The following is a 20,911-nucleotide window of genomic DNA, read 5'->3' as shown; positions in this document are numbered from 1 at the left end:
TGACTATCCTCCGCCATAAACACTGGTCATTACGGACTCGAGATAGATAAACGACCCCGAAGCGAGGTCCCTCTGGTGAATTTGGCGAATTGGACTGTCCGTGGGTGAGTTGACTCCGTTCGCACCCAAATACCGCGAGTCATAGACTTGTGACCAACCAGCTTGCTAACTAACTTGTTGGTAACTAGTTAAAGCCAGGCTTCCGCACTTCTTCATCAGTTCATGTTTGGACTTGGGGAGTAATAGATCTCCCTGGATAATTAACCGCTACATAACCAACCAGCCCTACTATCGCTTGACCGCAAAGATAAAGAGTACCATGGCGACCTTGGAGACTATCCCGGAGGAGGTTTTTCTTGCTATTTTTGACCATCTTGGATGCCATCGTTACAATGAGAAGGCCTTTTTGCCATTTGCAGTCATCTCCAAACGCTGGCAGCGTGCCATCGAGCGCTTCCCCTTCAAGAGCTTTAAACTCAACAACACCCAGCTGTCGACTTTTGCTTCTCTTTTCCAGGGCGCAGCCAGAGCCCACAGAAAGGCTCTGGTCAGGAAGATAGACCTCACTATCGAGCTGCCACTTTATGACGGAGATGACTGTCATCAGCACGAAGAGCTCAATAATCAAATATTCTCCACTGCTATCCATGATTTATTCCAGGTCCTCGAAACGTTTAATGAAGATGAAGCTGTCAAGGCTAATTTTACAAGGGGGGTTGGAATTGAAATCAGGCTGAACTCCATTGAATCCCCAAAGGATGAAGACATTCCTTATGCTGATAAAGAGTACAAATTTCAAGGAACCTTCATTAAGCTCCTAAACCCCGAAAGATTGCCCACACTAGAGTGCGTGACGTCCTTTTACCCCATCGCCTGGATGTGGTCTCGTCGAATTGACCCTGTTGCGGGGATACAAATGGCAAGCAAGTTGAAAAATCTGAATCGTTGCATTACTTACTACCGTGATTCGTGGGAGTGTACTGAAGGTGGGACTAAAGGAGTCAAAGAAAAGACGCTAATAGATAATCGACGCGGTTTGTCTCCTATGCCGACCATAAAATTACCATAGCTAACTTAACCGATACAGATTTCAGTCTTGCCTTATCAAATTATACTCAGTCTGTGAAAGACTTGAGCCTTAGATCAGACTCATGGGCTGGATGTATGCTTGACGAAGCAATGCCTCCACCAAAGTTTATTTCATCCGCCTCGTCGACGGACACGTTCAGTCTCGCAATACATGAATTCATTCAACGAGCGAACGTTTCAGACATATCCATTTGCGGACTTCTTCCTTACTCTTCCGATATATTATGGCCATATAAGGATGTTAAAGATGCCCCAAAGCCACTGTGGCCAAATTTGACAAGCTTGTGTATTTCTGTCAGTGCCCATACACCCGATGGGGACTGGTATTTTAAAGGGGATCCAGCTCTTGCGTCTGACTCTGAATTCATGGGTCCAAATGATAGAAAATATATCAACGATTATTTCCGAGTTTCTGATCAGCCTGTGAATATGTTTCGGTCTATCCCGGTCCCAGAAAGGATCGATCCTTTCTTGAAAGCGATGGCACTAGTTATTCGTCATGCTTCTTCACTCGAGTCCCTGCATTTATGTTTTGGAGAGGTAAAGCTTCAACCAGGATATGTGAAAGCGGAAGGCCTGACACGGCGGTTTAGTATTTATTATAAAACTCCTGGCGACCAATTCTGGTTCGACAAAAGGGGCCATCGGAGAAGACCCAGAATAATATGCGATGTTGGGAACAACTGGCGCGCGAGCAAGGAAATCGAACAGATGTGGATGGAAGCACTGGGGCCAAATGGGCTGATAAACTACCATCATTGAAATGTCCATGCATATTATGAATTGCTTATATTGTATTTTTCCTGTTAAGCAATATGCCTCCAGAAACGAAGTATATGCTTGTTGACTAAACTAGAGGTATGAGGAGGTAAAACTCTAGCTGAAGCGCCCATCGCAAATGAAGACTAATTGTGGAGATCTCGAATTGATCCCTACAGTGGGTTCTTCCACTTCTTCATACTTGTGTATGACTTCTCCAGGTTTTGAAGGTACTTAATAACAGTTTCGTATCTTTCTTTTCGTGCCTCATGCTCTTTTTTCTTTGCATCGGCGTCCTTTAGCTGCTGAGCATTCAATTTCTTGCTCTTGTTCTTTTTCTCCTCGTCCTCTGCAGACTTGATTGCTGCCTTAAGCTCCTTTTCCAATTCAGCACGAGCTTTGGTATAATGGCCATACTGGTCATCAAAAAACATCTCAGTCTTTTTGATGGTAGCTTCAGTGCGCTCTTTTATCCATTTGTCCCATTGCTTTCCAAGGCCCTGAGGCACGTAATCGTGGAAAACTGTTGTGGATTTCTTTTCAAATTTAATGTTTGCGGTTGCTTCGTCAAGTTCCGTGAGAATATTCGAAATCCGTTGTACTTGTTTATTGAACACGGTTCCGACATCCTTCATAGCCATATACTTATAAGCGAACATGACATCTTTGAATCTGATAATAGCCTTGACTAATTCTGATTCTTGAAGCATATTCTTTGTGAGAAAATCTCTGTTGTTGACTGAGTTCTTCATGTCATCGACAAAAATTTTATCGTTACCCCATGCCTAAATAATGTGTTAGCTAGGAAGGGCTGAAGAGTTGTAGGCATGAACGTAGAACGACTTACTCTTCCTTTGATCCCATTTGGTGCACCAGGAAGTAAAAAGAATTCATCCACCCAGCTTTTGGTGATAGGGAATTGATCTGCAATCCATTGTACACCAAGTTTAGAAACTCCCCCAATCTCTGGGAGGAAGTTCTTGTTGCTGTCGGCCCAGTAAGCTGTCATGTACGTGCAAAAGTCCACCATTTTGCTACCTGATTTGTCAGAAGGGTCAATAAATCTCTTCCCTGCTTGTTTAGATATTTCCTCAGAGAAGAGGCTAATAAGCTGAGTTTCCAAGACATGTTCGGTTGCAAGCCCATAATTGGGGTCGTGCTTTGGGGAATTTAACATTTTATAATCGGTCTTATAGAGTGAGTTCAGACGTCTTCGGATTTCAAAATCCCCACACTCTTTTGGGTTTTTCAGGGCAAAAATAACATTCGTCCCAACATTCTTGTTCTAAAATCCCATTGATAGTTAGAAACAACCACAAATTTCATGTAACTCATTGTATACGTACCCCTATTAGTTTAGCAGGACCAGGATAAGGTGCCGTGTTGGTAACCAAGTCACAGAACTGCACCTTTTTTCCATTTTTGCTCGGTTTAAAAACCGGAGGAGGGGGTATGCTTGTTTGTGTTGAGGTACTGCTAGTTGCAGTTAGACTTCCGCTCGTTGAGCTTGGAGTGCTTGTCGAAGTTGTAGACTTCTTTGCCCTTCTCTCCAATGAATGAGATTCCCACCCAAAGAAACCGGTTCCTCTGATTGCAAGGTGTGAAACTTCTTCATCATCTTCTTCACCTCTATCCTCGTCTTTGAAATATCCTGGCGGCCATGCTTGTACATTGGAACATGCTGAGCACCCACCAACTCCTTTTCCAGGCTTACAGATTGGAGAAGTGGTTGGCCGCCCCTGAGTTGTAGTTGATGATACCTGGGTGCTACTATGCTTGGTCGAGCTAGATTTGTGGGAGCTCGTAGAAGAAACACCAGGGCGATCTGTAGTGGTTGGTCCAGGCTTTATTGTGGATGATGTCCCGGCGTTACCATCTTTAGATGTTGACCTAGAGTGGCTCGTAGTAGGTGAAATAGGGTGTGTCTCGCTATCAGACGTTGGCTTGCTGTGGGTCGAGGTTGCAGACTTAGGTCTCGATGTTGTCGTTGGTGCATCGTTGGTTTTCGTAGTTGGCTTATCCCTGGTGGTAGAATTCGGTTTATTGGTGGTTGTCTCTTTCGGTTTTTCCTCTGTGGTGGTCGGCTTGTCCTTCGTAGTAGATTTTGGTTCCTCTTTGGTAGTTGATTTCGGCTTATCATCCGATTTAGGCTTGTCAGTGGGCTTGTCGGCCGGTTTAGACTCGTTCTTGGGATTAGAGCCATTTTTATCACCTGGTTTCCCTGAACCAGACTTTCCGCCGCCCTTCCGTCCTCCGCCTTTACCAAATAATCCACGCACATCCTTATCTAACCCTCTGCGTTGGTTATGAGATTCGGGGCAACCTTCCATTCTCTTGCATCCCAAACTGCTTCCATATTCATGTGGCGCTTGAGCCAATTCAGCGAAGACATGGTCTTCTGAGGGTTTATCCCAGCCCTTGCCGCAAATGGGGTTGGCCCAACTGCCAAAAAATACACCTGCATCTAGTCCGTTCTCAGCCACGGTTTTGGCAGCTCTGATGAAGGTCTCGAGTCTCTTGATTTGACCGACTGGCAGAGCCACAAGCCCAGCGTCCAGGATGGTCTCGAAAGTAGTCACGAGGACGCCGCATAGAATATCATCTAGGCGCGAAAGCCCGGACACAAGGGTATCTATGATGACTTTTCCAAGTCCGTCAAGATCACATCTGCATTCTCCAGTCACGAATTCATGACCGCTATCGTCTATATAAGAGAGGCCCATTTCCTTCATTTGTTGAAAGGAAACACCAAAAGAAAGACACTTAAATATGAGTGAGCATATTTTCATACTCGAACGTCTGGGTGATGATCCTTGGAGCTTCATACCGAAATATCATTTAATGGCCCAGACTGATGAGTTTCACAGTACTTCCTGCAGGGGGCCAACGTATTTTCAGATTGCCAGAAACCGCCATAGTTAAAACACCAGCCTTTCTCGGCGAAGGCTGCTATAGTCTGGGCATCAGATTGATGGTTTGAATTGGGGTTCTCTGCTTGAGTTGCCGGTAGGAGAAGGCTAAACAGCCAAAGAAAGAAGAAAATCTTCATGGTCAATGTTAAAGAATGTGATAAGTAGTGTGGTATTTGGGTATTTTGGCGTAAGAAAAGAGTGTATTATCGAAACGAGTGTGGTAAAAAGTAAAGACCGTAGGAGCTGGCAAATCCAGACAATATATCAAATGAATGTCAAGATAGGAAGCGAGGGCTTTCTGGATAATCTCTGTATCCCCAGCTGTAGAGGCGGATACTGATGGCCTTTAAGTAGGCAGAGCCTGCTGGAGCAGCTAAGGCGAATGCCGTGCTCATGTCATGATGGAGTAAAGTCATTGTTATCTGCCTCTACTCTGCTCTCCATTAAGTGTTGTATAGACTGAGCAAAAATGTATGCCATCTAAGCCATGCATAGCATCCAAGATATGGTGACTGATGACAATACATGCATCGACCTGTTTGAGAATATCCATTTCCGAGATAAACGGATGGAATCCTAACATTTGAGCAAATCATACGAGATATTGATTGGATATATGACAACTTCCATGGGAAATAGCTAGACGGACCGACGCAGCAATGCTAGCAGTATGGGTATCAGTCTAGCTTACAAAGCGCCTAACAGAGCCTGGGGCGGATACTCTGATCTATTTACCTATGTAATGGGCGGGCTGAAGTTTGCGTACAGAGCCTCTTGCATTGTTGATCCTCATTTTAGGTGACCAAGATGTCTGGAGTACAACATTTTACTGTTGTACCCGCATTGGGGGCGGAAAAAGGCTCACAATGCCCAGAATTTCCGAGGATACGGAACGGGAACTTTTGTATTCTCCATCGAAGCCAATAAAGTTGAAACCGTGTGTTGATAAGTGTCTATGCATAGAGCCGCAGGGTAAAAGCCATTGTAACCCGGCTCCATGCATTGCTGACTATGGCTAGGTTTAGTCATGATGGCAAGTGCAGAGTAATTTCCGAGGTCCGGCGTCAGCGTACGCTGGGTGGTAATTTGTAGTCGTCTTTGTAATCCGAGCCACCAGCGACTCTATTTCGCAGTGTAGATCTATCCTGGGGCGCAACTCCGGTATTCCCACATCACTTTTCCTTCTCCTCTTACTTGTTGTTGCTGCTGCTGCTGATGATGATGACGATGATGTTGTTGTAGTTGTCGCGACGTCGTTGAAAGTAGAAAAGTAGAAAAGTTGAAATTAGGGTTCGTCCCGGCTTATATAATCAAGTTTGAATATCAGCCAACCACAAACCGAAGGCCTATTTAGCTCTCTATGATTGGTCGATAAAAGTCGACTTTTGAAGATAGCCTCATGAGTCACGTGAATATCATCATTTTCTATTTTTAATTTTTTGGCCGAGTATAAAAACATGTAACGCCGCCAGCTCATGAATAAATAACGGCAGTCTTGAGAGCAGGATCGATACTAACTAGCGTGCTAGATCACGCGACAGATACATAACTGGCTATCACGGAGGCTGTTAAAGCATTTTGCGCTCTACCCATTTCCCGAGCTGAGACGTTACTGTTATGCCCAGAGCTAGGACAACTGCCGTCCTGTTTCTGCTTAATGGTAACTACTCCGTACTTTTGTTTATAACGCTCAGATAGCACGGGAAACCAGCAACATGCCGATTGATCAGTTATGCCATTACTGCAATACTGGTACTTTTTCAAATCTCCGGATTCCACCAGTCACAGATTCGAGTCCGCCAGACAGATACGGCTTACAAGTTACAGAAGATCAGCTATCTGTTGATCTACGTCGGGAGATGTTTCTGAATAATTCGGCTTATGGTCTCAAGTGCCTCAAAATCCAAATTTTGGTGCACACTGGAGTTGATGTTAGGAGCCTTGTCTTCTGCTTTTTCTCCTAATGCTAATCATGTCGAGCGAGCGACCCATTTAATGCCATGACGTTCAGCTACATGGAGATCGTCGCCAACCATGTTGCTTTAATTAAACGTGGCAGACCGCCAGCGGAGGGCAAGAAAGCTCCATGGTTGTCGTTTTCGATCTATCGTCTGATATTCAGCGTTTCTGGTTTACTGCCGAATGTAGGAACCGAGATGATAGTCAATGTCAGGGATGTTGATTCGGAGCTGTGTCAAGGCATCGAGATATATTAATTCCCCAGATGCCTGCGACCTTTTAGCGATGTCTTCTAGTTGGCCGTCTGCATATATCCCTGTAACAAGCTAATTAACTGGTTGGCTGTTGTTGCATGATATCGTTTACTTTTGGACATCTAGCAACCACACCACTACAGAATTTGGCTACTTACTGTCGATGCCTTTGATAATTACGCCTTCTGCCAGATGTAAACACTTGATCGTGTCTACCAAGCTGCGGCCGAGGTTCGGATAAAGGGTGATCTCACGCCGAGAAGGCCGTGACACCGTGAGATGGAACATGTATACGGAGTATCTACCTTGACATTGGCGAACCAAGAAATCATATATCCACATGACCATGGAGCCAAATACTACATTATATTCAGTTGACCCATTTACCTGCATGAATAGTTGCCATGCTCGAGGAATGGGTAAGAAGAAATTCAGAGCGTGAAGAATGGCAGTGGGAGTGAGGACTTACGTAGTCAACAGGCAGTTAGCAAGCTGAGAGGGTGATTGTCAGTCGGTAGCAGGGTAACTGATATAAGATAACCAATAATACACAGGCGAGGGCAATATCAACGGCCGGGCTGGTTGGAGGATTTCCCTTGATGTGCATCGCTAGTTAGGCCCACGGAGGCGATCCAAGGCTAGCCCGAGTCAACCGTCTGGAGGCCCTGCTGCCGTGCCAGACACAAATAACCACCGATCTAGTCAAATTTAGCAGACCTGTAGGTTTGGGTTGCATCCCCTCGGGTGGAGGGATCTAGGGAGTTGAGCCGCAGAAGCGGGTGAGATGGGCCTATAAGTCCCACCTGATATGCATCCCCAGAGCTTGACCCTCGACCTCTTAAGGGGTTGTAGAGACTGACCGGCTCGTCCAGCCGTGTCAGGGGGCGCCGTGCAAGCTGCGAGCTGCAGCAGTAGTTAGTGAGCAGCACCAGCAAAAAGAGGAGGCACAGCTCCTCCCCACCACCGCCGTATGGTCGCGCAGGAAACATGGCATCGGAATGGCTTGCAGAAGCTGGGCCAGAAGAGTTAAACCAAATCTTTGTTGATGTTGCTGGCACGCATGCAGTGCAACGGCACCATGCTGCAAGTTGAGGCCCAAATCTCGGGGTCGTCAGGGTTTGTTCCTGGTCGATGATCGTCCCGGTGACTTCGCTAACGCGAGAGTCAACTAGTTATTCCTATATTTGCTTCTCTGGGGTTGCCATGGTGTCTCGCGGACTGACTGCCCCCGGAGGCCTTTCTCCCCCCAGAAGTCAGCCGAAGGAGGAGGCAACCGGGGTCGAACGGGCCATTGTGACCCATACCGGCCAGTCTAGCTTCTCAGGCCGCCTGCTGCTCGTCTCCCGCCTGACTTTTTTTTTTGCATCTTCTTTGCTTTTGCCACGGTCGAGGAGTTGAAAGAAGCAGCACCACCACAGATCGCGAGCAGGTCCGCAGCGTCGTGCAGAGGCCGCTATATATATATGTATATATAAATACTCCGTATATGTATATATATAAAGATGCACGCAGCTCCCGCCGTTGACTCGGCTGTGCTTCTATCGTCTGTAGTCCTGGCATCGTCGTGTATAGAAACGACCAAGACATTTGTTGATATTCTTGACTAATAGCCGGGATCCTGTTTCGAGATGGAGCACGCGAGATACGCCCATCCGCGGCAGACTCCCTACCCATCCAGCCGCTCCATCAGCACCATCGTCGCCTCCATGTTTTCCAGCCGGCGCCAGGCCAGAATAGTGCTCGTCCTGCTTGTGCTGGGAGCCGTCCTGGCCGCAGTCTTCTCGGGGGCCTCATATTCCGCGTCTTCGTCTGCGTCTTCGCCATGGCTGCGTCGCCTGCGCCGGTCTGTCCTCTCTGAACGCTCGCTGGCGGCCGTCCTGCCGGCATGGGCGCATCTGACGGCCTCCTTTCTGCTCGCTCGACAGGCGCCCATCGTCGTCCTGCGCCAGGGAACCCTGATGGGCACGATCCGTGACGATGCTGACTTCCCGCATCCACTGGAGGCTTTCCTGGGCGTCGCCTATGCGCTCCCGCCGACGGGAGAGAGGCGCTTTGCCAGGCCAGAGCCGGTCGAGAGCTCCTCGCGCAAGATAGATGCCTCTCAATATGGTCTTCGGTATTGCTCTTATTCATGTTGTCGTGGTTGTTGCTGCTGTTCATGCTGGCTGACCCTGCTGATAGATGCATTGCTGGCTCCCTCGACGGGAATGACTGGGGGGAAGACTGCCTGACCGCAAACATCTTCCGTCCCATGGGGACCAAGGCAGGCCAGAAGCTGCCGGTGGTCGTCTATTTCCATGGAGGAGCCTTTAATCTGGGTGCAGGTATGCTCTTCTGCCTTTGTGCCTGCTTGGCTATATTTACGATGGACCCCGATGTTGACCCTTTTAACCAGGCCGATTCCACAACACAGCTGCTCTTCTGGCTTGGTCAGAGAAGCCGTTCATTGCTCTCAACTTCAACTATCGGTACGTGTCTATGCATCGTCTCTTCTGGAACTGACAGGCTGATATTTTCATGCATTCAGTCTCGGTGCATTTGGCTTCCTGTCAGGAGAGCTGATGGCAGCCTCCAACATGCTCAACACAGGCCTGTACGACCAACTCATGCTGCTCGAATGGGTTCAACGAAACATCGAGCAGTTCGGCGGTGATCCAAACCAGGTCACGATCATGGGCCTCTCGGCCGGCGCTCACTCGGTAAGAACCCTGCATATCTATAACAAAGAGTACATCTGGCAGCTAACTAACCCATGCTTGTTCCCCAGATCGGCCACCAGATCATGTATACAAAGAATGGCGGACGCCCACTTTTCCACAGAGCATTGCTGGAATCCGGGGCTACCACCGCTCGCGCTGTCTACCCACCCAAGGCTCCTCTACCTTCAGTTCAGTTCGACGAGTTTGCTCTTGCTTCAGGCTGTTCCAATGTCGATAGGGGCCAAATGATTTCTTGTCTCCGTAAGCAGTCCGTTAGGACTGTCGGACAGGCTTCAATTGATGTGTTCAACCGCTACAACCCTTCTGACCGGTGGGCCTTCCAGCCTGTTATCGACGGTAAGATCATCCGTGCAGCACCCATATCCGCTTGGGAATCTGGTACATGGAACAAGATCCCCATCCTTACTGGCTTCAACACTGATGAGGGATCTCCATTTACGCCTACCCGCCTGGATACCTCGGAGGACTTCACCAAGTTCTTCAAGGAGTTGATACCCGCCTTGTCTGAGTCGGATTTGAAAGAACTTAACAACCTATACCCGGATCCGGCCGTCCACCGAGAATCACCATACTACGACACTCGTCCCATAGATGTGGGTTCGCAGTACAAGCGTGGAACAGCAGCATATGGCCAGTATGCATACATATGTCCCATCCAACAGACCGCATACCACGCCTCGGCAGGCCAATCTGCCCCTGTTTTCTTGTACCACTGGGCTGTAAACACAACCGTTAAAGGCGGAGCAAGCCATGCAGACCAGTCTGCGTATGAGTTGTACAACCCTGGTATTCGAAAGATATCCAAGACCCAAAACCTGCTTGCGGGATACTTGCATGCTTATTTTACTTCCTTTGCCACCACCGGAGACCCCAATGCTATCAAGGGCAGATATGCAGACAGGCCTCGATGGGCCCCTTTTACCCCAGGGGAAAAGAGCGGCACCATGGTGATAGGAGAAGGGAACGATGAGCGTGCTGGCGGGAACAGTATCGGCGTCGTGGCCCGGATGGGCAATATTAGCTACACCAAGGAGGAGTGTGACTTTTGGTGGAAGAGGACGATCTTGTCGGAGTCGTAATCACTCACATACTTGCATGAACATACTTGCTTGCATTGTTTTTTTCAAGGCGCATTAAAGGTTACGGTCATTATTACTACATTCTTTCCCCCCCCCTTTATCTCGTTGCATTGTCGTGTTATTTGTCTCGTGGATAGAGACTCGGAATAGTGACACCGGATTCGGAGTGTCCTGTCTATAATTGGACCTAGTTGCATGGACATATATACTCTTCCTATCTACATGGTCAATTCCAGCTTAAGCAGTTGATTTTTATCAGTAGCCTGTGCCACCAGATATATCCTTTCCAAGCCTATATGCGCCAATCTTCTCCCACTCGACCTTCTGTCGTGTAATAGGGAGCTGTCGACGCAGGCCCTTGAATGCACCCTCGGATAACCGGTTGAACGCATCGTTCAGTTCTTCCTGGTGTTCTCGCTCGGTAGTTACAATACGCTTAAAGGCAGCATCGGCTGGGGAGGCCGAGGTTATCGATATGGACACCGGCTTCTTGTTGTTGAGAGAAACATTCCCGTCTTCGTAGTAATGAACGTCCACATGAATTGTGCCGGTGATTGTGCCACCCGAGGACACCGGCACGTTGTATATGGCGCGGTATCTACCGTTCCTAAACCAGGGTAAGTACCTAGATCAATTCGTTTGTGTGGGGATTTTTTCCATACCAGAAATTGTTAGGAGAGTATTTGTTCGCTACTAGAAGGATGGCGATGGAAGAGTCATCCTGCGAGGGATAAACGCCGTATGAACTGTTCGGGTAATGTTCACTGGCATGCGAGGAGAGAAGTTTAAGGTAGGATTTTCTGAATGGATCGGTTAGTATTGGCATTGGCTGCTTGCAAGGGGCAGAGGAGGCGCTAGCTGTGAACTGACATGAGGTCTGCGTTCTGAGATTCAAGCACATATGATCGGGGGTTGGAGGCTGTCTATATCGGCCTATCATCAGCAACGTGAAAGTCACGGAGATCCATGAAAGGGTAAGACAGAGCGTACTTGTGAAACATGGTCAAAGTCGAAGGACGTCTGGCTCTCAACATCAAAATACCTGCCGTCTTCGAGCTTGTTATAGGAGCTAACGATGACCTTCCTAACATCAGCATCCCAACCCACTTTAGTTTATAGTATAGAGTATACCTCTCGACTGCTTCCAGGCAGTTTTACTGCGGCAAGCTGTGCCTCATTGTATCTTCTAAAGGCCGGTTCGAGGGAAGGGATAAGATTGGAGTTGGAGGTCAATGCCTTGATATCTGGTATCAACACCCTGTTAGAATTATGTCCAGATCAACCGCTTTACACATCTGTAGGCTCACCGGCGACGACGTCTCTAAGCTAAATGGATAAGTTAGCTGGTGATGTGCTATCTTGCAATGGTGATGCCTTGCGTACCTCGCCTGGCGGGGCTCCCTCTATAAACGAGGATGCGATTTCGGCTTGAGAAGGCATTATAGAGGTAGGCCGGCAGTGAAAACCGTCTCCACAGATCTAAAGAGATAAATGAAAAAGCAGTAGGTCGAAGGTGGAAAAAAGAACAGGTCTCTAGAATTAATTGCTTGCTCGTTAACTACTGGAGTTGATGATGCGCCGCGTCGTCGGCTTGCTTGGATGTTGTTATTTGGTGCAGCCCGCGCCAAGCCAGATTAGATAAGCGGCCGATAAGATCGATCGATACATGGATAGCATTTGAATTAAGGGGGATAGTATGAAGTATATACAGGAGAAGATAAACGCCGTTGATAGACAGAGATGCCTCGCTAAATGGTATAGATGTGTAGAAACGCTGCAGAAGGTGTCGATGAAGATAGAGTGAATGGAGAGAGCAAGGGTAGGGGGATCAGTCAATGGTCATCTTCATGAAGCCGTCGCTGGTCTCGGTCATGCCCTGGAGACCGACTCGCTTGACTGGCCCGGAGGGCGAGCTGGTGTTGGCGGTGGGTTCAGCTGGATGGCTCCCCTGGAACAAGATGGCCTTGGATAGGTGGCCGACCCGGTTGGCCTCTGAACCAGCAGAAACATGACCTTGGACAGGGCTACTATGGACGCTGGGTCCTGGAGAAACAGCCCGGCGCTTGAATGAAGCCAGATCAAAGTCATCTCCCCGCCGTCGTTTGTTGATCTTGGCGAATGATTCTGGTTCCGTGTCTATGTCTTTGGGCTGTCGGCCCAGCATGCCAGCTTCCATGCCTGGAGACGCCATGGTTGAATCCCTCGCTGAGAGGGGCGGCGGAGTCCTGTACCGTCCATCGAAGGCATTCCAGAAGTCGATACCACTAGAGTTCCGGGATACCTGCCGGCTGAAGCTGGTGGGCGGCCTCTGATGCGCTTCCTCGGGGACAAGGCTGGGAGGGGTGGAATCCTTGATCTCCAACGCATTGGGCAGGATGGATTGGGGCTGCGGAGCGCCAGACGCATCGTTTTCTCGCACCTGGCGGACCACTTCTGCCTCTTTCTTAGTATCGCTCTCCACCGGAGCGCATTCTTCAAATAGGGTAGCCCTGATACGAGCAAAATTTTTGGGTTTTGGCTGTAGCCATGATTAGCATGGTATTAGATGCACAAGAATAGAATATCGGGGGGCGAGAACATACCAAAAGATTCCCTCGTCTGGTCACGGGCCGTCGAATGACGCCTCGACGACCAGACTCGGAATTGGAGCCTCCGGCAAGTGAACCACTAGATGGGCTGCTGACGCCGGCCTGTTTCCCGCCGTCCACGTCGTCACTCCCGTCGGACAGATGAAAGTCAGAGGGAATATGGGCTAGCTCATCTAGCTTTGACTTGATGTCCCGTGGGGCTAGGCTCTGGGACAGGGAACTCCCACCGACGCTATCTAGGGCCTTCTCTGCTGGTGGGGATCGGGAGGTAGCAAGAAGCCTGGGACTGGCACCGCTCGCACTGGAAGAGCTGTGTCTCTTCTTACTGCTGCGATATCGTGCTCGCTGGAAGTTCATCAAGCTCGCCTTTGCGGCAGAGAACCCGGACATCCAGTCTGCACTTGACGCTGGTATCAAACTGGGAGAAAATGGAGCAGAGAGTCCTAGTCCGGACTTCTTTGCCTGGGGAGTGATTCCGCCGGGGTCCCCACGGTCAAAGCCATGGATAGACCCGTCATCGTCTTCGTCATCGGTGCTTGATGAGTCTGAGTCGATCATGTTGACGCTGCCCACCGAGCTTGAAATGGCGGTCCTCTCAGCATGGCTGCCAGCAGAGGTAAGGCAATTGTGCAGTTGGTGATGCGAACTGCTGGGAGACCCAGCCATCCCCATCCCCGTGCTTCCTGCAGTCCCACGCCGTTGCGGTATGGCAATCCCTCTGCCGCTGACTACAGGAGACGAGTCTGGAGACGACTCTGCCAGCGTAGAGTGGTGTAGGTTGGTGCAAGCGCGCGAAAAGTCCAGCCCTCGAGAACGCCGCGGCAGGACAGACGCCGGCGAACCGAACGAGTGCGAGGAGTCCAGCTTCGGGGACAGCGGTATTCGGGCTGCTGCATGGCCGCTCTTGGGGCTAAACGGCTGTGGCATGTTCAGCGAGAGTCCCAGATGCGGTCGGCTCGCCCGCTGTGGCGTCTCTGGCGATGGTTTCGGCGCATCCTCTCTGCTCTTGACGGCGTCTCTGAAGCCCAGAGGGGTCGACTCGCGCGGGGGAGGCTGCGGCGCACCCCCAGCGTCCTCAATCTCTGCTTTTTCCGCCATAGTCCTTCATATGTCGAGGCTCGTATCTATAGTCCTTCGTTGTTGACGTCGTTGATGTTGATGTAACTAGTAGTTGTTGTGGTTGCGCCGCACATCGCAGCGTCGCCCGCTGTTGCCGCTCGCCCGCCCGTCGCACGCGCTTCCTTGCTGCGTCTCGTCCGTCTCAGGCTTCCTTCCGCGTTGTTCTTCTGCTCTTCTCCGCATCTTCAGCTCGTCGTTTTTTCCTTCTTCCGCTGTTTATTTTGTCGCCTTTTTTCGACGTCGCCGACGGACTCGAGATCTTAGGTAAGCAAAATATGACATCAGCTCACGTGATACTATTCACTATTATAACTGCTTTCCGCCCGATTAGGAAATATCAACGATCGACGAGGAAGCAAAAAACTTCGACGTCTTTTCGCTCTCGAGCTTCAGCTGCGGCCTTCATTTCGACGTCGCGCGCCCTCGTTGGCGCTGCTGGAGGCGGACTGAGACGCAGATCCGGGGCGAGGCCGAGTGCCGCCTGTTTTTTTTTGTTTGCTTTCTTCCGGGTTCCACATGTCGCTGGCTTGTTGAGCCTCCAAGGTACGTCGCGATCTCGGATTGACCAAGGCGTCGGCAACTCGCGCGGAGAGCGTCGCAGGAACCGGCAGAGAAGTGATATAAGGCGAGCCGACAGAGTGAGACTCTATCTGTCTCGTCTTTTTATTCAGTTAAACCTCACTTTGTTGCGCGGACAGCATTGCTAACCGGTTTTTTTTTACTGTTTAAGATGCATCGCGGAGCTTCGGGCGAGACGACTGAGGATACAAATACCTTTACGATAGATAGTGAGAGTGCTCCCGAGAGCTCTACTAGTCGCACGAACAGCGTTACGTCGGGCCGCATTCTACGTATCAAGCTCCCCCCGGCCTTTTGGGATACGTATCACCAGTTCAGAATGTCTCAGGAGGCGCCAGACGAGCCGCCGACCAAGCGCCAGAAGTTCACACCTATACCAGAGCCGGAGCCGATGGCATCAGCTGAGGACATAGCCGTGGCAGAAGCGGCGGCGGCGGCAGCAGCAGCAGCACAAGGACTACACAGGCATACTTCGGGTTCCCAACTCCAAGTGCGTCAGCAGCAGCAGCAGCAGCAGAAACATGCGCAGGAGCCTGTTCCCCGGCCTACAATCGTGGATGTTGAGAGTGGTAATAGGGAAGAAATGTTGCAGAGTGATGTCTCTTCGTCATCCGACTCCTCATTGTCAGATGGCGATGCAGATATTCCATACTCCATGACCAACAACCCTCACCCGACAGTGGAAGCTCCCTTGTCTGTTACTGCCAGCACACCCAATGGCTCACAAAATATACTGCCTGCGCCCACTTCAGAGAAGCCAGATGTCAGGGTGAAAACGCCCTCTACCCCTGTCCCAGGTAGGACTCACCGCTGCGCCCCTTTGACATCCCTGTCTAATTCTCTTTATTTGTAGAAGCGAGACCCAGCGTCATGGTCACGGTTGTTGGTCACGGATCTGGAAATTTCCCCGTCTTGCACGTTACGCCTAACTCACAACTTGCCTCCAGCCTCCGTGATATTCCCTGCGCAAGACCCATTGCCTGGCGCAATGCCACCCCGAGGGAGCTCCGCAACCAATGGACTCGAGATGCAACCATTTATTTCTCAAGGGGGGAACTTGCTCCTGAACCCTGCACTTCGTGTCTGCGCGGGAGGGGGCCCTTTGAACAGTGCGTCCGTCCCCCAAACCCAACTGGCCAGCCACCCCTAAGGGGCGCCTGTGCCAGTTGCATCTGGACGGGCAACCCTAGAACCTGTTCTTTCCGTACGTCTACCCCCATCTCTCTGAGGTATAACCCCCAGACACGCTTGAGACTAACATGACCCCTCCAGATCCTGACCATATCGTACTTGGCCATGCTCACCCGACTCCTTCAAAGCTCGGGAACAAGAGGGCCTCCATAGTTCCACGAACCCCACGCACTCCCAATACGCCATCGTCTGCTACGCCCTCAAATCCCACGGCAATTCGCCCCCTGCCTTTACATGAACACTCCTTTAATCCCCATCGCAACACCATCAATGGAAATGCTAGCAACGACATAAGGAGCAACGTACACAACGGTGCTCGCGGTCACGACAACATCAACCCCAACCATAACCAAACCCAAAGCCATAACCAAAGCCAAAGCCATAACCACAGCCATAACGTCAACCACATGAACAGCCCTCAGCCTAACGCCAATCAGGCGGCCGGTAATAACGGAACACAATCCGCGAATAATCTCCCGGTTTCTCCCGCGCAAACCAATCCATCATCTGTTGCGCCATCCCCTCCAAACCCGCCGAGCAACAAACCTCTCCCTCCGCCCTCCACTAAATCTCAACCACACCGTACCAACCCATTTCCGCATCACTGCTACTTCAATATCCCTGAAAAGCTTAATGGCAGCAATCTGACCGAGGTCCTTAAAGCTATTCAGGAAATGGAAGCAGTACGAGCAAAACTCAGAGAGCGAGCTGCTTTTTTAGAGCAGCTGGGTGATACCTGGTAATGAAGCCAGTTTCAAACGGAGAAACAACAACCAAACCTCTAACCGTCCCGGATGAGAATATATATTTTCTTATTTGGTTCCCATTTCCTTCCAAGTTACAGTCCCGGCATGATTTACATATTATTTTTTTTTATATCTATTAATTACTTACTTCAGCGCTGAGCTTCCGTGTGCAAGCTTCTATAACAGGGCCGGTATGATCACAGGCTATGGCTCTCTCGTCTTTACCTTGAAAATTTCTTACCCATGGAATACCCTTATTGTTTTATTTTGTTTAATACCAGCCTCGAGAGCTACTATTTACAGAATTATATATATTGACTTATAATGCATAGTTGGTCAACAGAATCAGAGTGGAGGTAAATAGGTTGAACTGCTATGAATATATATATATGTGTGTGTGTGTGTGCCTTGTGTGTATGGACACTCTTGATGCTGTGTAGTAAAAAAAGAAGAAAAAGATAAGGATAATCACTAGTACAAACGCGCAGAAACGCCTCGCATAGCCCACCATGAATGATTCTAAAAATACAGATCACAAACTGGATACCAGTGCTTACCGCCCGCTGTCAAGATGTTGCATATGGTACGCCTGCTCATTATACACTTGCTGCGGCTGAAACGCCTGCTCCTCATCGCTAACCCGTTGGAAGCCATGCATCGCCCCCTGGTCATCGGGATGATAAGGTGTATCACAATCTGCAGACCACAGAGAAGGATAATAGCAGCGGTACACCAAGTACGCTGTCCCCAGACCTATAATTGACCCGCTGCAAACATCATACACGTCGTGACGGTAATCTGCTATGCGGGAGATGGCAATCATGAGTGCCCCAAGCAGTGGAGACAGGGAGACAAGCAGACGGGCAAGTCCTGATCGAGGGCGCCAGGCCCGGAGCTGACCAGTAAGGAAGCTTTCCAACTGTTAGAATAATGGTGCCTGGACAGCAGCTGGTGATAAATAAATACTTACAAAGAAAGGTAGCCCAATCCCGAAAATGCAAAGCTACTATGTCCGCTTGGGAAACTCCGCCAACCTTCATTTAGGATATGCGTGTCTGTCGATGTACATACTGTATGGTCGACCAATGTATGTTCTGGGGTGCCCTTTTCTGGTTTACATCGTGAAATCAGGTCCGGCCGTGGCCTGCCAACGGCATTCTTGATTATATCGGTAATAAAGATGGTAACTAGCAGCGAAGCGATGAGACCCAGGAGGGTGACATGGACGAAGTGGCTCCCTGGCCGAAAGAGGACACACCAGATACCGATTGCAAGGAGAGGGAAGATGCCGGAGTATATGATGCACCATACTAGTACAAAGACATGTTAGATAGACTGTGACGTGCTTTTTTACGGCCGTGTATGGTGCCTTACAGACTGGTACTCGCTCGACGACAGCAAAAGGGTATTGAATAGAGGAATTATCCAGGCTGAACAGCTGGTAGAAGGGGTGTACCAAGAGTTGTAGCTTTGATACGCTAGTTAGCTAGCTGCTGCTTGATATCAGGGGGTCGGTCAACTTCGCAAAAACGTACCATCACCCACGCAAAGACGAGGAATATAAGAATCGAATAGTCCCCGCCATATGAGCGGCGCCAGAACCGCACGAGAGCCCCCAAACAGCCAGGCTGCTGAGCAAGCTCTGAAGCCTTTCGTCCGTCCATTGTCGTTCTCGTAGCTCAGGGGGCTAGCCTAGAGGAAGCGCACCTCTTTTGCATTTCACATATGCCTTCGGCGCTGGAAAAGAGAGTCAATAGTAAACGAGTGAATAGATTCTCTCCGGCCAGCCTAGTCTTCCAGCCACGTCCATCCAAGAGTCTTCCCTGCAAGTCCGCTGTCTCTTCGTCTCCTCGCGCGGCGCTGCAACTTCGGTCTCACGTCTGAATCTTTGGATGTTTTTTTGGCTTTTTTTGTTGATAGGCGGGATTACATAAGCAGGAGCTTCGGCAACGACGTGCGAAGGCAGGGAAGAAAAGACAAGCCAGAGCAACAACACGACATCGACGACGATCGAAGAAGAAATAGACGAAGAGGAGAGAAGAACGAGCCATCTGAGAGGCGCTACCATGGAAGAAGGGGCCCAGAGAGGCGTCACTGCAGCATTTCCCCCGCCGCCACCGTTTTGGAGACACTTTAGCCGGGCCAACTTGAACAAGCTTGAGGATGCGAAGCGAGCAGCGCGGCCAGATGACGACCACGAGCAGAGGACGGCGAGCAAGGACTGGACGCCAGCTGAGCTTCAGGCGCTAGATGTGGCGCCAGAGCTGAAATATCTGATACCGCCAGAGCCGCCAACAACGGATTATGTGCTCTTTGGCGAAACGCAGCAGGTTAGGGATTCATCATATCCTAGTCCGTGAGGACTGCAGTAACTGACCAGAAGGCTACAGCTCTCCCCGAATCCCCCTTCGTTGGGCGACCAGGGAATAACTCAACTCTATCCGTCATCCTCGGCCACGTCTGGACACGCATATCATCTTACCAAAATCACCAAGTCACTACTGCTCAACTTCCTCGAGCTCACTGGAATCCTTTCCATTGCGCCGGAACATGCTGAGGAGAAGCTACAGATGATTCGCACATTATTTATCAATGCATACCATCTATTGAATTTGTACCGGCCCCACCAGGCACGAGAGTCGTTGAGCGAACTGATCGAGAGACGCATCGAGATGGCCAAGGAAGACGTGAAGCAGATGGAGGAGATAGAAGGTAGAGTTGCTGGTTGGCTTGAGATGATGTCGAAGAGTGATAAAGTAGAGGAAGCCAGCGATGACAAGATGCAAATCGAAAAAGAGGGAGAAGACGACCAAAAGGAAAATCTTAAGCGGGTCTCAGAAAATGATAGTGAGATTGAGGACGCGCGGGTGATGTGGAGGCTTCTGGATGAGATCGAAGAAGCTGGATGAAGCTGGATGCATTACCGGTACCCACAGCCTTGTCTGGCCGGATCAAACACACCTACCTTCCCCCATACTAATTCTATGCTGTAACGGTTGCAGAGTCGGCTTGCCTACAGGCTACATTTCCAGGAAACATCTCCTCGAGATGACACACATAAGAGCAGGCATTCCTCATTCGGCATTGACAAATGCAGAGCTGGCCTGGATCAAAAGCAGCCCTTCAAGTGCAGCTGAAGAATCCGGGCTTCAGCTAGGGAGACAGCTTTGTAGAATTTATTGCACCCTATACATAGGTGATGCTCTAAGGGAGTTACAGTTGCTTTCCAGTCCTACCCCTAGGGTTAGGGATAGTCAAGCGAATATCTTAAATTTTATCAAGCAGTGTGGACAAGAAAAATGGAAAGAATTATAGATGCGAACGCTGTATTTGTTGGAAATGGGTCATTATCAACTATGTACAGCCAGCCGATACCCCAAGGACTTCCTCCATTCTCCTGCTTGTTGATTCAACCCTCGATGACCGACCGAAATGGGAGGACGAAGTCAGTCTACATGACGACACAGACACATTCGCAGTCTTCGTCGCCGCAACCGCAACCGAAGCACGGCTTCGAGACGCCCTTGATAGGCTTGGTGACGGAGGATGCCGCAGACGAACCAGAGGAGGTGGGCAAGGTCTCGTTGACCAGGGTAGTTTTCGTAGCTTCAGCCATGTTGATAACTATGCAGATTTTTATTAGCAGCTATTCGGACATATTCAACTTCCAACGTCGCAATAACGTACATGAAGGCAGGCCTTGGTACGGGGTCACAACGGTCTTGGAATTGCTTGTCTGATCTTGGCTTCTTCTGAGCTGAGAGCATGGACGTACGAGAGTAAGGGGCGTGTGGCTGGTTAAATACGTTTGCGTCTGCTACATTCGGTGTACCCCTGGGTTAGCTGGCCGACTATCATGATGACGAGGCCGGGATAGCCACAGCTGAGATGGAGACGGCAGGTAAGCGAAAGCGTG

General features: G+C 49.8%; 7 protein-coding genes across 7 annotated transcripts; 4 read left to right on the top strand and 3 right to left on the bottom strand.

Moving 5' to 3' along the window:
- Window positions 1-319: 319 nt before the first annotated feature.
- On the top strand, window positions 320-1,851 carry ARB_05362 (uncharacterized protein; the record flags this gene model as incomplete). The annotated part of the gene is made up of 2 exons (XM_003017022.1): window positions 320-1,034; window positions 1,088-1,851. 2 exons carry the CDS (start codon window positions 320-322, stop codon window positions 1,849-1,851), a joined length of 1,479 nt encoding a protein of 492 aa, XP_003017068.1.
- A 170-nt stretch (window positions 1,852-2,021) lies between these two features.
- ARB_05361 (uncharacterized protein) lies at window positions 2,022-4,897 on the bottom strand (the record flags this gene model as incomplete). The annotated part of the gene is made up of 4 exons (XM_003017021.1): window positions 2,022-2,633; window positions 2,696-3,133; window positions 3,195-4,610; window positions 4,676-4,897. The coding sequence occupies 4 exons, from the start codon at window positions 4,895-4,897 to the stop codon at window positions 2,022-2,024; spliced, it is 2,688 nt and encodes an 895-aa protein (XP_003017067.1).
- A 4,234-nt stretch (window positions 4,898-9,131) lies between these two features.
- Window positions 9,132-10,772, top strand: ARB_05360 (carboxylesterase, putative; the record flags this gene model as incomplete). Its single annotated transcript, XM_003017020.1, has 4 exons — window positions 9,132-9,297; window positions 9,369-9,441; window positions 9,501-9,672; window positions 9,741-10,772. 4 exons carry the CDS (start codon window positions 9,132-9,134, stop codon window positions 10,770-10,772), a joined length of 1,443 nt encoding a protein of 480 aa, XP_003017066.1.
- A 255-nt stretch (window positions 10,773-11,027) lies between these two features.
- ARB_05359 (uncharacterized protein) lies at window positions 11,028-11,712 on the bottom strand (the record flags this gene model as incomplete). The annotated part of the gene is made up of 2 exons (XM_003017019.1): window positions 11,028-11,379; window positions 11,435-11,712. The coding sequence occupies 2 exons, from the start codon at window positions 11,710-11,712 to the stop codon at window positions 11,028-11,030; spliced, it is 630 nt and encodes a 209-aa protein (XP_003017065.1).
- An 888-nt stretch (window positions 11,713-12,600) lies between these two features.
- On the bottom strand, window positions 12,601-14,458 carry ARB_05358 (uncharacterized protein; the record flags this gene model as incomplete). The annotated part of the gene is made up of 2 exons (XM_003017018.1): window positions 12,601-13,290; window positions 13,355-14,458. 2 exons carry the CDS (start codon window positions 14,456-14,458, stop codon window positions 12,601-12,603), a joined length of 1,794 nt encoding a protein of 597 aa, XP_003017064.1.
- A 919-nt stretch (window positions 14,459-15,377) lies between these two features.
- On the top strand, window positions 15,378-16,992 carry ARB_05357 (uncharacterized protein; the record flags this gene model as incomplete). Its single annotated transcript, XM_003017017.1, has 3 exons — window positions 15,378-15,855; window positions 16,006-16,167; window positions 16,301-16,992. The coding sequence occupies 3 exons, from the start codon at window positions 15,378-15,380 to the stop codon at window positions 16,990-16,992; spliced, it is 1,332 nt and encodes a 443-aa protein (XP_003017063.1).
- Window positions 16,993-19,061: 2,069 nt separating this feature from the next.
- Window positions 19,062-19,904, top strand: ARB_05356 (RNA polymerase II mediator complex protein (Med7), putative; the record flags this gene model as incomplete). The annotated part of the gene is made up of 2 exons (XM_003017016.1): window positions 19,062-19,325; window positions 19,386-19,904. 2 exons carry the CDS (start codon window positions 19,062-19,064, stop codon window positions 19,902-19,904), a joined length of 783 nt encoding a protein of 260 aa, XP_003017062.1.
- Window positions 19,905-20,911: the final 1,007 nt, after the last annotated feature.

The sequence above is a fragment of the Trichophyton benhamiae genome (genome assembly GCF_000151125.1).
Source record: "Trichophyton benhamiae CBS 112371 chromosome Unknown contig01989.5, whole genome shotgun sequence".
Lineage (NCBI taxonomy): Eukaryota > Fungi > Ascomycota > Eurotiomycetes > Onygenales > Arthrodermataceae > Trichophyton > Trichophyton benhamiae.
Note: the sequence above shows the minus strand (reverse complement) of the source record. Positions and strands in the feature narration are given on the sequence as shown.